Here is a 13,183-nt window from a genome sequence, read left to right on the forward strand (position 1 = left end):
ACTCATCTCAGTCTATGCAATTTCTTAAAATAAAACAAAGAACATTCCACACTTCCAAGGTAGTTCTAAACTTTAGTCAATCAAATTTCCCTTGTTTTGAGTAGCATTCTTTCCTTCAGAGAGGATCTCACAAAAATGCTTTAACCCAAAATAGTTGACTACAGCTTCCTGAAAACTAATGACTTCACTTTGCACCCTGAATCTTGAGGCCTAAATTTGCAAATTTCTAATGTGTAAGGAGGAAACATCCCTTCCAGGTCAACAAACTTTCACACTCCTTGGAGGTATACATCCTCACCAGTATGACTCAAAATCCAGACTCGCCTACCATCCAGATTATCTGCCCATGAACATGAGCACAAACCAAAACCTCAGCACAACTTTGATGCCCTTCAGAAAAAGAAAGAGCTTTTACATACACTAAAGGCCTTTGCTTAGCCCCTTCTCTCATCTACACTTTCTAAACGGATTGGAGATGGATGAAAAGAAACAATGTCACATAAATCTATGGGAGGAATAATCCAAATCCAATTCATTATGAAACCAGGATGGATATTTTTCACCAATGGATGCAGACATTGTAGGTAGAAATTATATGGAAGCTGACCCACTTTTTGTTTTGAAGTGAACATATAACGTATCAAGCACTAGAAAGCAAATAAAACTGCTAAATCAAAGTCTCTTGACTATTTTGCATGGGCCAATCATCAAATGAAAAAATGGAGCGCTTTACTTGCTGCTCTCCAAAAGCTGAAGAGCTCCAGCTAGAAAAGCTGAGTTGTACGTTGATGGTTTCGTGTTTGTGGAATGAAGTTGGAATGAGAACAACCAGATAAAGTTGAATGACAGCAAGGTATGGGATAGAGTAAAATACTTTACAATTCAGTCAAAATATTATTTCTAATGATGTGTCTTTCATATTCCTGAAGTGCCACAAGCTCTATGTCTCTTTGCAGGAAGGTAAAGTTCTTGCCCCATGTCTGAGGTCACAGTTCAGCAAGATATTTAAGCATGTCACTAACTTTATTCAGATGGTCAAAAGCATCCACTTGTTTTCCATTTGCTGAACCAGAACCTGCAAGTACACATGCAAAGATGTTGTTCCACTGAACTCAAATTCAAAGTAACTTGCATGAATTGTGTTGGCAGGGTTAGGACCACATAAGGAACGGTGTTTAGCTTTTATAATATATTTTTCTCACAGTAAATTTCAAAATTCGTGGCAGACTAGGCTAGTTTAATTTCCATACAATGGAAACAAAGAAAAGCACCTGTTCCTAAGCAGATTATTGGGAGAGCTAGGATAATGAACAGTAGAACAATTTACTATTTGCAAGGTCATGCAACTTTCTCTTTATGCTTAATAACTTTTCAGTCTTATTGTCCATTATTTTTGATGGTGGTTTCTGTAGTAAAAACAGAAAGTGCAGGCAGAGAATGGCATGCAAGAAATATGAAAAGAATAAGGCTCAACTGTTACTTGAACATATATACCTAAGTTTTCTTGTGAGGCTTGATCCAAAGAATGACTCCCTACTAATCATGACATTACTGTAAAGTGAAGAAAAGTTATTAAGATGAGACATTAATGGTTACCCATGAAAAGCTCTATGAAAAAGAATGGGAGCCTTTCATTTGTAGTTAATGTAGTGTGCAGATCAGAGTGGCCTTTTTTCCTTCCTGTTTTGGGCAGATGTATTAGCGTGAATAGCTTACAGCAAAATTTTATACCTTGCAAAGTAGGGTTTTATCTTCATTTTGTTGTCAACATTGGCAATACAAAAATGCACCACATTTAATTCTTTCATACTCATGTAATATGAAAGACAGGTACTCATGATACCACTTTAAAAAATCAAATCAACTTTCCAAAGGCAGAAAAATATTATTTATCTTGTAGCGATAAGGAAACAGGGATAAATTACTTTTCTGCATGCTCTCCTGATGTCTAGTTCTAAAGCTGGACAATGAGGATCAGGAGCAAGACCCTAGAAGAAAGTTCAAAATTCTTCACTAAAGTGCCTGTACATGCAAGTTTAAACTCTGGTCAAAGTCAGTGGAACAGTTGCTAATGACAGCACTAAAAAATCAGGCCCAAATATCAATTCCTGAAACATAGACATAAAAAGTTGCTCAGAATAAAAATACGCCTGGCAAGCAAACACCCATCCTAAATGTAGGTCAGGCTCCCAAATGTTTGCTGAATTATTTGCTGCATGCCTGCAGAAATGAGCATTAGCATCTCTTCCTCATAAATCTCCCTTCTGGAGAGCTGAACAGATGAAAAAGCTTTGCAATACTGAAAGAAAAGCAGTTACTATCTGAGATTTCATGGAGCTGCGAGGTTTAGGCATTGATTAAGGAAAAAAAAAGCTTAGTGGCACCTCTGGCATGAGGTCAGTAAACTCCCCATAAGTGAGCCACAGAGAGCACAGCCCAGATCTTCCTGGGCTGGGGAGCTACACATAGGGAAGATGCTGTTCCCTTCCCTTCACTGTTTACAGGACAGAGTCGAGCTCCAGTCCAATATCCTCTTCATCATATCTCATACTTTCACAGTTTTTTTTTAAAGGGAGATTCAATAAAGTCTTTGATTGCTGCCAAAATTTATTTGATTTTTCACTGTGAAAAGTCCTTCCCTGCAGCCTTGCCTTGGGATCCAATTTCTGAAATTTACTTTTTCACTCATTTGTGACCCCTGGGTTCTTCCCAAATGGTCTAAGAACAAGGCCCTGTATTTATCTGTGACTTTGTCATCATGCCAGCTCCTGCTTCTCTCCTGATCCAGGAGAGATCTTAGAAGGATCTGTCACAGAGTTCAGCTCTAGAACTGTCGAGTTCCTAAAGAACTTTCACACCACTCACTAGAATCTCTGCCACTTAAAGCGCCTCCCATTCTCAAATTTTGACACAGCAGGCCTCGTTTTTAGTTTGTTAAAAGCTTCTGTGAAAATTTTGGACCAATTATTCTCTCTCCTTTGTCAACCATGGATCAGATAATGCAATTGATTATGACAGCAGCACTACTACTTACTTTCTCATTAATTACTTAACTGATGGAGGAACCTGGAGACTGAGGACACTATGGGCTTCTCCCCATTAGAACCACATTCCCTTATTGCTCATTTATTTCAATACAGTCAAAGCACAAACTTCAGTGAAGTACAACTAATAATTTCTCTACTAAATCACTGCAGGAGGAAGATTTTTTTTTTTTAATTATCTGGTTTGTAAATAAGAGTTTTACGAGAGATGGGATGTGGTACTGTCAAAACAACCAGATTTTATGGCTGAATCACATTTCTACTGAAGTCAGTGGATGTACCCACAAGTACCATCATATGTGTGTTTACCTGGAGGGTTTCCAATCCCTTTAATTGAATGCCTCATTCCATAAACACATTTCTGCTAGCAGGAAGGCTCCCATGCAGGTGTACTGATGATTTTGCTGAGGGTTATTATATATATAATAAAATAAAATCAAGTTATACCTAGTTAGAATTAAGGGCTTTGGGATTATAGTTGTAAAGATTTTGAGCTGTGAGTCATACTTTTCCATTTTTAATTCAGTGTGTTGACATAAAATGATTTCTACTGCCTGAAAGCTACAGTAACTCAGAACTGCTGCAGGTGCAGGAGCTTCTCTAGTGGGGCTGTGACCAGCAGTGAACTCAGCAGGAATTCTCTTACCTAATTTTAATCTGGTGCTGCATCTCAGCCAGAACATTTTGACTCAAGTTATGGAATTACATATCCAAAAGGATTTCAGCTCTTAAGATCTTCCCTACATATTAAAGGCCAAAATTCAGCTGTTACCAACACTGGAAATGGCTAAAATCTCCAATCATCATCATTAATGCAACTGAGCTTGCTCATGACTGCTTAGCCTGGGGAGTGCCATTACTTAAGGTCCATGGGGGTTCACAAACTGGGCACCTCCCACCCAGTCATCTGTGAGGTGAGCTCATGATTTCGGTGGTAAGAGAAGGAAGACATCCTCTCCCAATAATTTGTCAGTAGAGCACTGGCCTGAATTTTAAGAAAACTTGAGATAGGTTTTTCTTCTCTGCTAAATGTGGCTTGAACCCCAAAAATTCCTAGGAGAACAGCAAGTGTTAAATCTTTTTTTTTTTTTTTTCAACTTCCTTTATTGAAGTTGTCATGTGTTGAATGAAATATTTAAAAAACAAGAAGAAAAATATAACTTCTCATCAGGCCAGGGACTGGAACTCCAGACCTGACCTCTGGATCACAGTTTTCAAATGTAGCTACAATTCTTTTTCCTTTTCTCTGTGCTGCTAATGGCGATGCAAACTGAAGTAGTTTCAGTACTGTGGAACTATTTATCCTTTAATTGCTATTGAATTTCATTGTGAGTGACCCATTAATAGCAGTTTAACATTAAGTTTTGCTTTACAATTACTGTGTGTGCATTTGACTCTTCTACTTATCTGAAGAGGGTTATAAATATATAATTTCCATTTGAGACTGCAGGTTGACTGACAGTGGCTGCTCTGCTCTTGTCTTCAGAGACTGATGAGTGCTGGGGTTGATGATTCCTTCATTCTCTTTGCTTCTGAATACCCCAGTGGGATGGGGAGCTTTCCTCTTTTTTTTTTCAGCGCAGGTGGCATCAGGCCCTTAAACCTAAGGTAGCATTTACAGTACTGCCAGAGAGATTTACTATCCTGCTGTTCCATCTTAGACACCCATCTCTGTATTTATAGTCAACAAATCTTTGCACATGGTGAACTGTCACTGACTCACACCACAACATTGCTCCGTGAGACTGTGGAGCAACAACAGCAACCAGAGTCTTAAATTCCCCCCAGAACAGCTCGGATGCTAAACCCTGGCTCTGCAGCATGGATCAGGAGAAATCTAGACCATGATTAGTGATAACAGACAATAAAGCTGTTTGCAGACAATCAGCAAGCAACACTGCCTTTGTACAATTAGCATTTTAGTTGTGTTGTTAAACTAGGGAAAAAAGCAAGCAGTTAGGAAACACACTTGTTAATAATTTTTAATGATTACCTGTGGTGTTAGTAGCATGATTTAGTTAACAGCTCATGAATCCACAAAGAACTATTTAGCTTGCATCCTCCAACAGCTGTATTAAAACATACACATACAATAATGACAGCTACATACCTGGCAGTACCATCCAATTGCTCTTTCCTTTTATAGAAGAGAGCACGCATTGCAAGAAGGCAAGGAGAGAAGAATCACATAATAAATTCAGCATATTTTTAAAATATAAATTTCTAATCTACTGCTAATACCTTGTACCTATTTTGTTCTGTGACCATAACTGACAGAAAAAAACAGAACAAAAGATACATTTTGAACTAGCTATAAAGCAAAAAAAAAAAGAAGTGATATAGATTCCTGAAACCAGCCTGTGCTGCTTAGATTGGCAATCCAATCTTTGGTGAGAAGTGATCTCTCCTGCCCTCTCTCCCGGGATCTTATTTGCAAAACACTTACTAAACTTCAGGTTGCATTTGAATCACAGAAAAAACCTACACAAAATGAGCAAGTTTGAAGCCACAGTAATGAGTCCAGATTCCTTATGAATCTGAGAGTTATTCTCTAAAAATCCCTGAAGTCAAGAAATCCTGAAGAAATTACTCAATAATGGAAAATGTGTGAAGAGACAGAGAGTGAAAAGAGATAAAGAAAAATAAGAAATGTACCGAGCCTTAATTAAACAATTCTGGTGTTAAGAGATTTTTTTTGTAGACGTTTCCGTTTTGAAGCCCATGAAATTGATTCTAAAAATGTATTGTGACTAAAACAAAGAAAGGGTGAGTATTTGTAATTTGCCCTTTGTGAAAGCAGGAGTCTGAAATATTTCAAGTCAGTCTTAAGTGACAGCTGGAGCTTCACTATCAGTGCAGTGAGCACAAGTACACATGGAGACCTCTGAGTTGAACAGTAGATTAAGGGCACTTTTCTTTCAGAATGAGGCACAACAAGACCAGGAGGAACATTTAAAGCACTAACTTGGACATGTAATGCCCATTATTATCAGCTGATAATCTGTAGCTAAAAGTCTTTGCTTTTCATAGGGCTATATAGGTGTTTTTAAAACAACATTTTAAAATATTAAGATCTAAATGTGAGAAAGATGCCTGTTTGACAGGCAAGGAGAGTGAGGATCAATCTATTAGCCATACAGATATAAGCATACATTTTTTCTGAATATCTTTATGTATGTCATACTTTCACTGAACTCAAAAGTGGTGACTGAAACTAAATCACTACCTCAGAAAAGATTCCTCTTCTTCGGAAGAGTTTTCTGGAAACTGTCTATTATCTACAAACGCCTCATTTATATATATATATATATATATATAAAGACTGTGTTCCCTGTCCTGACTGATACTTCACATAAAATGATAATGGAGAAGTGGACAATGCACTTACCTGAAAAATGGGAATGATACAATTGATTCATAAAACCTCCAGGTAGCAACTAAATCAATCCTGTTGGGGTTAGTAGCATAGTATCTCCAGGCAGCCTAAATTATAAGGGAGAGGAAATAATTAGTGTTAGATGAAGTTATTTCCCAGCTGACTCTTTCAAAGAACATAACAATGCACCTGAGTCACTATCTGGAAATTAATTACTAATCAGCCATACCAAATGAGTGCCACTATATGGAAAAGCTTTTGACACTGAATTTTGATCTTGGAGGGCTGTTAAAGGAGACAGGAAATGGAGAGACCCATTAACAGAACATGACATTACATTAGACTGAAATGTTTTTATTGTCCTGCTTGGTATGTCTAAAAGAACTTCAAGCACTGCTGGACTTGTTCAGTAATTCTGGACGTACTTAAGATAGTTTGTCTCCTAATGTATCATCAGAAGAAATTTTGCTGAGCAATTTTCTACTTCAGCATTTAGTTCAAATTAAAATTCTCCAAAAAAATTTCCCAACCTAAAACCCACTAGCTAAATAAGCTACCTGATCAGTGGAGATACTTTAGTTTAAAACTAAATTCCATCAAATCCCATTCACAACTCATGCCTGCAGCCCCCTCTGTTTGCTAAAGTGTGTTTTTAATGAGAACAGCCATGAATTTTAATGCCATTCAGCCTGTTTCTCCTGAGGACTGATTTGATCCTCAGCACCAATGCTTCCCTTTGTTATAACTTTCTCTGTCCCTCTGTGAAAACGCTGTCATTTACTTAACTGCTATCAGGATGTGCTCCATACCTAGTAAGAATAAATAATTCAAATTTGCCAGCACACAGACTAATGATTTTAAGCTTAATATCCTTAATTCATAACAAAGGCCATAACTGATGTCCAAGTGTGGTAAGCGCTCTCTTCCCATTGAATTTTTGGATCACCCAGTGACATAAGAGAGGATACAGGGTGTTTTTTCATTTTTAAAACCCACATATACTATTTATGTTATTTGCCTTGATTGAAATTGTCACTGTCTATTGTGTTACTTCTATGGCTGTTTTCACATCAATAACAACATAACTGTTTGCACAGAAAAGCATTTTCTCAAGGGAACTGAAGAAAAAAGTCTGTATTTTGTAAAGAATGTGTTTTCTACAGCTTGCTTCCTGTGATTTTGTGGCAGTGATGCAGAAGCCAGTTGGTTTACAGAAGCTAGCAGATGAGATCCTTTCTTGGAAAGACACTGCTCTTCTGAAAGATATTCTGGGAGTTGAAAAATTCCTCAAAACTGCAAAGGCCTCTGGATTATCCATCTCAATGTGAAAAACTGACAAACAAAAGTTCTCACCTCCTGCAATGGGAAGTGGGAATTTGGGCAGGGGAGGAGTGGTGGCCCTTGCTAACATGATGCAGCAGTCTTCATGCACAACACTTTTTCAAGGAAGAGGAAAGCGGCTGCAAACCTGAATGAGCTCAGCTGCCGGTTTTCTTCTTTTCTCAAAATGTTTTTGGCGATGCTGCTCCTGGACCTTCAGAGCCAGCCCTGACCCCAAAATGCCCTGAAAGCAGAGAGTGATGCAATATTTTAGACATTTGTTACTCAGAACAAAAGGGATTAATGATGAGAGGATGCAGGTCTGTGGGTGGAGATGGAGATGGCTACATGGAGCCTTTGTGCAGTTCCCATGCCTTTCCTGCTGCTCCACTCATGGGACGGGAGGTTGCCATGATCCTCTCAAGGACTACAGGCCACACCCAATAATTTTAAGGTCCTCAATAGGCTTCTTGAATATCTACTGCCTTTCCAAGCTGGTAGTGTCAAGGGTCTGTGTTACTTTCCATTTCCACTGAAACTTGGCTTGCATGATACAAGGGCTGTGCTAGACCATGCTTTGGATCTGACAGTGCAGGACTTGTCATCCTCTGTGAAATTCTTGCCAAGTCTGGATCTAGAGGAAAATCCCCTAAAATCTGGGACTGAGGCAGTTTCTGTTGCTATTCAGCCCAGCTCAGTCAGATTTTGTCTCATTCTTATCTGAGGACATTGCAGACAAAGGGAATAAAGGGCTGGATAAGATGGGTCAAATTCTAATTATTACAACAGTGGATCCCAAATAATTTGAAAAATGTTTTGTGGGGGTTATGCTAATGCCAGTAATACCACGTGCCAGTGTACAGTCTCATGAACTGCCTTATGGTTTCCCAGATTGTTCACTTGCTGGTTTAATTTTGTCCTGTGCCAACTGGTACTGTCAGACAATGCCCACACAGTGATTCAAGGAGTATTGGGGTGACATATCATTCCCAATAGGCTCTGTGCAAAGCTGGGAAGAATCAAGTTCCATTTACTGATAGAGACCCACTCAAATCTCTGGAGTACTTCTTTCAAAGGGATTTGGTTCCACTGGTGATTTTATTAAATTTACCTTCTTTTTGCAAGTGCACAGCCCTGGGCTGTGTCTAACAGAGCAGGGAAGGTACTTACTGCAGGAAGAGCAAAGAAGGACACTCCAATGAGAGAGAACGTGGCTGCAATCAGCCGTCCCTCCCATGTTTTAGGGGTTTTGTCGCCGTATCCAATCGTAGCGAGGGTGATCTGTGGGCACAAGAACCAGGTTTGATGTAAGAAAAACAAAGCCAACAGCTCTGTGTAAATGTCACCATGAAAGCTGTGAAACTCACTTAGCCCTGAGGGTGCTCATGCACATGAAATAGGATCTTCAGGATGGGTCAACCAAATTTTTGGTGACATCATAATCCCAAGGCACTACATGGAGAATGGCCAAAGCAGTCTCAAAGCAGCTGCCTCTTTCAGATGCGTTTTCTGCAAGTGAACTCCACATAAATCTCCTGCCCACCATCAGTACACAGTCAGGAAGGAGATTTGCCAGTTAACAGCTTGCAGACCTTTAACAACCTAGTCAGAACTACCTCTACCTGAAGTCCTGGTATTTTTAAAGCAAAGATGTCTTTGTGGAAACATTCTCCTTTCTGGCACAATTGTTAATTTCCAACTGTGTACATTTTCTCATCACTGAGACTCTACCTGAATGTCCTGGATATAAAAGGACATGGAAACACCCAGGTGTTCTAGGCAACAATTAGTATCTTTTGACTAATAATGGGGGAAGGGGAGTATCTTATATTTATGAGTGAACTACATTGAATAAAAAATATGCTGCTGAATTTAAGTCACAGCATGACATAGACTTCCTTAATTATCAGTAACAAAGCAATTCTGGAATGGCAGGAATATCTGTGATTGAATGAGTAGTGGTGCAAACCAACACTCCTCTCTTAATCAGAAGAGACAAGAACGGATGTATCAAAAATCCCTCTTGTTCAGCATCCTTCTACCAATGGCATTCCCTGATCTTTGGGGAATGAATGTAAGGCATGAGAATTGTTATGTAAACCTTTCCAGAAATATTTTTTACTTCCTCCATCTGAACCCAGAGACATTTTCAGTCACTGGCTCCATAAGAACCAAACCTGCCATGTGTGTCTTCCTCAACTGCCCAAATGTTTGGTGCTCTTTGACAGCCCAGCCCACCCATCCACTGGGCAGCTCTGGCTCTGCCATTTCCTGAGGAATGCAGCTCTCATTGCAGGACACTGCTGGCATGAGAGCTGAGTCTCCCCTGGTGCAGTGACACCTAAAGAGATGCTCCTCTAAAAGAGGTTTCCCAGCCACCAGGAACACAGATTGATTTCTGAAGGAGGTTTAGTCACCTAAGGGCCTTTTTCCGAAAATCAACCTGAAAATCAACAGGGCTGTAGGTTCTGTTAATTGGTTGTAGGGACACCAACCAATTGGTTGGTAATGTTTTAGTGTAATGTGCCTTTCATCCAAATATAGTAGCACTTGCACTGTAATTCCTAAAACTTTATCTCTTCTTGGATATGAAGTTTTCAAGAAGGGTATGAGGTATTTTTGGAGTCACTTACCAGCCCCCACCACAGTGCATCTGCATAGGTTTCAAACTCCTCTTTCATCTCCACCCCATTAGCATCTTTTTCAGGAACATCTTTTTCAACCAGATAAACAAGAAATGAGGATAAGATGAGTGTCAGGAACCCAATGTACCAAGCAGTGATGAGTTCCTGCAAAAGAAAAAGATAAACATGAAGGGGCTGAAAAGAGCCTAAATATCCACAGTGGCAGAGTAAACATCAGGAGAGAGAAGCACAGAGAGTAACAGCAGAGCTGCCACTGCTGGCTTTGGTCAGACCCATGACCAGCCCAGCTCAGCACTTAGTGGGAAATAATGCAGAGATTTACAAGAATTGTCTCTTACACAGAATCTTCCTTAGGATCAGCCTGGAGGAATCTGCAGCTGTGGCTCTGCATTAAGCTGGGCTTAGCTGCTCCCGTGGCACAGGGGGCTGCAGGGCTCTGACCCTGACCTTGGCTCTTTCCTTTCCTTCTGCCACTGGGCTTGGTCAGTCTTGGCAAGCAGATCAACAGCTCTGCCCTCTCCCTACCCCCAGAGAGCCAAAGCTGCAGGATGCACTTCCATCTCTTCAGCCGAATCAAAGCTGATCCCATGATGAATGATGTTTTCAAAATGAATTCATGAAATAAGAACAGAACTTGAAAGTATTCTGTGTGCAAACAAATCCCAAACTTCTGCTGTTTTAGAGAGAATGAGTAAAGTGGAGTGCCCCACTGAGGTGGGGCACGCAGCGACCCAAATTAAAAGCCCAAAATCCCAGCAATATCTGAAACAAGGAAGAAACTTTTTTTTTAGATCTTCAGAGGTCAAAAAATCAACATTCCAATTCATTTTTATCGTTCATATTAGTCACTCATCCAATTCAATTAACTGTATGGAGACAAAAAAAAGGAAAAAAGTTGTAGCTGATAACTTTGTAATTGAATCTTGAGACAACTGAAAAACTTTCTTAGCTAATTTCTGGTGTGCAGTCACAGAAGGAAATTGTTAGCAAAATTGTCTCCAGTAAAGCAAAGTTCTCACAACCCCCTCTAACCTTCAGCCAGCTGAGGTCTAAAAGTGCATGCTGGGGAACCAAACAAGTAATATTTTAAAGCAATCCCACACAATGAATCCTTTAACAGTTTTTAAACAATGTTTTTGTTACAGAGACTTTTTCCATTATCTGTTTCCTGAGAAACAGTTTTGACATAAGTGTTTATCTGCCACCTGTCTTGTAGCAAGTTTATACGAGGAAGAAGCAGAAGTTCATAACAAATGAAGCATGGTGGGCATCCCCATTAGTCCCTACACAGAAGCAAAATCTAAATATGCTATGCCAGCTGGCATTTTAACTTTCCAACCCCCCTAAAATGTCAGGAATGTCATTCATGGGAAAAAAAAAAACAGTAAGTTGTGGCGTATATGCAATTTTTCTACATCCTGTGCAGATGAGAAATATCATCTAGAAAATTTTTGGACAGATAGTTTTTAACTTGTAATAATGTTTTGTGAAAATGCAAGGACTCAAGTATCTGTCTGGTGCAAGACAGGGTGTGTCTGACTACAGCATCAAGTTAGACCAAGCAAAGATGACTTTAGAAATTTTTGCCTATCTGGATTCCCACTATGTCCATCTCTGTATTGTCTGACCTAAGCTTCCAAAGAAAAATTTTACCAGCATCTCCCTTGGAAACCACATTTCTGTGCACATTTCTCAGGGTAATCAACCTCTTTCCATCCCTTCAGAGGCCTGCTCTATCTATTGATCAGACAAGTCTGAGAAACCACTACAAATGATGCAACTTCCCAGGCATTTTTGTCAAGGATTTCAGCATCTTTCACTATAAAGGGGATGTCCCTGCTTCCATTCACAGTAAAGGCAAAATTCACATTGTAACACGTGGGAATGAACACGGTCTCACTTCCCAGCACCACTAGTGAGCACAGAAAGGTAAAACAAGGGGCAGAAATGGTTCAGAAAATGGAAAAGGGAATAAAGCTGAAAGAACAAAACTGTATTTTGAACTGCTAAACATAACCCCAAGGCACTGTTGTACCTGTGCATCCCCTCTCTTTCCTTTTAACCTTTCTCCCCAAGGCCCATCTGAGCCCTGCAAGCTCCTCACTTACTTTGCTGTGTGCACAAATAGCTGATCCTAAAAGTTTCCAGGTGCCGCCCCGCCTGTCCATGCGCAGCATCCGCAGGATCTGAAGGAAGCGGAGGCTTCTGAGAGACGTGGCCAGAACATTGCCCTGGTTCCCAACAGCAACCACTGGCACCGAAGCAATCAGCACAAAGATATCTGCAAGGCAAAAAGAACAAAGCCTGCCAACAAAAGTGGCCCCATCACCTGCTTCTTAATCCCATCTGGTTGTGCTGCAGATTTCCCTAGGCGAGTTTCTAAGCTGCCTGAAAATGCCTTCTCTTGCCAATTAATCAGATGTCTGCAGCTGCCACACATCAGTATCAGGCACAGAAACTCCTGGAAAGCCATGGGATCTATTTACAGATCAATGCACTGGACCTGAGACACCGAGCTCGCTTAGGGATGCATGGAAACAGTGTCCAAATGCTGACAGAAAATCAGCCTTAACCTCATCTACACCACTGGAATACCACAGTGAACAGGTCAGCAGATGGGAAATTCAGGATTGATGGTACACTTACCATTTTATTCTTTTGGCTGAGTTTTCTTACTAAAATCTTGAAGTCAGTACTACTATTTTTTTGTAAGTGCTCACAGGAGCAATTTGCTGATAACTGAAGAGGTTTGAAATGTGAATAAATTCATTTTTTTCCTTTCTCTTCCTTGTTTCCCC

At 40.0% G+C, this 13,183-nt stretch overlaps 1 protein-coding gene across 6 annotated transcripts in view; it reads right to left on the bottom strand.

Moving 5' to 3' along the window:
- Nucleotides 1-13,183, bottom strand: part of KCNQ3 (potassium voltage-gated channel subfamily Q member 3) — a 234,211-nt gene that overhangs the window by 20,179 nt on the left and 200,849 nt on the right. For 5 of the 6 annotated variants that reach the window (XM_072925018.1, XM_030266710.4, XM_072925019.1 and 2 more), the window contains 7 exons: nt 12,494-12,666; nt 10,374-10,529; nt 8,911-9,021; nt 7,889-7,984; nt 6,433-6,527; nt 5,155-5,181; nt 1,495-1,551 (listed from right to left, as the gene is read on the bottom strand). In XM_072925018.1, coding sequence (XP_072781119.1) covers nt 1,495-1,551; nt 5,155-5,181; nt 6,433-6,527; nt 7,889-7,984; nt 8,911-9,021; nt 10,374-10,529; nt 12,494-12,666 — 715 coding nt within the window. The remainder of the gene's footprint in view (nt 1-1,494; nt 1,552-5,154; nt 5,182-6,432; nt 6,528-7,888; nt 7,985-8,910; nt 9,022-10,373; nt 10,530-12,493; nt 12,667-13,183) is intronic. The other variant, XM_030266711.4, reaches the window with a different exon arrangement.

The sequence above is a fragment of the Taeniopygia guttata genome, chromosome 2, assembly GCF_048771995.1.
Source record: "Taeniopygia guttata chromosome 2, bTaeGut7.mat, whole genome shotgun sequence".
NCBI classification, from domain to species: Eukaryota; Metazoa; Chordata; class Aves; order Passeriformes; family Estrildidae; genus Taeniopygia; species Taeniopygia guttata.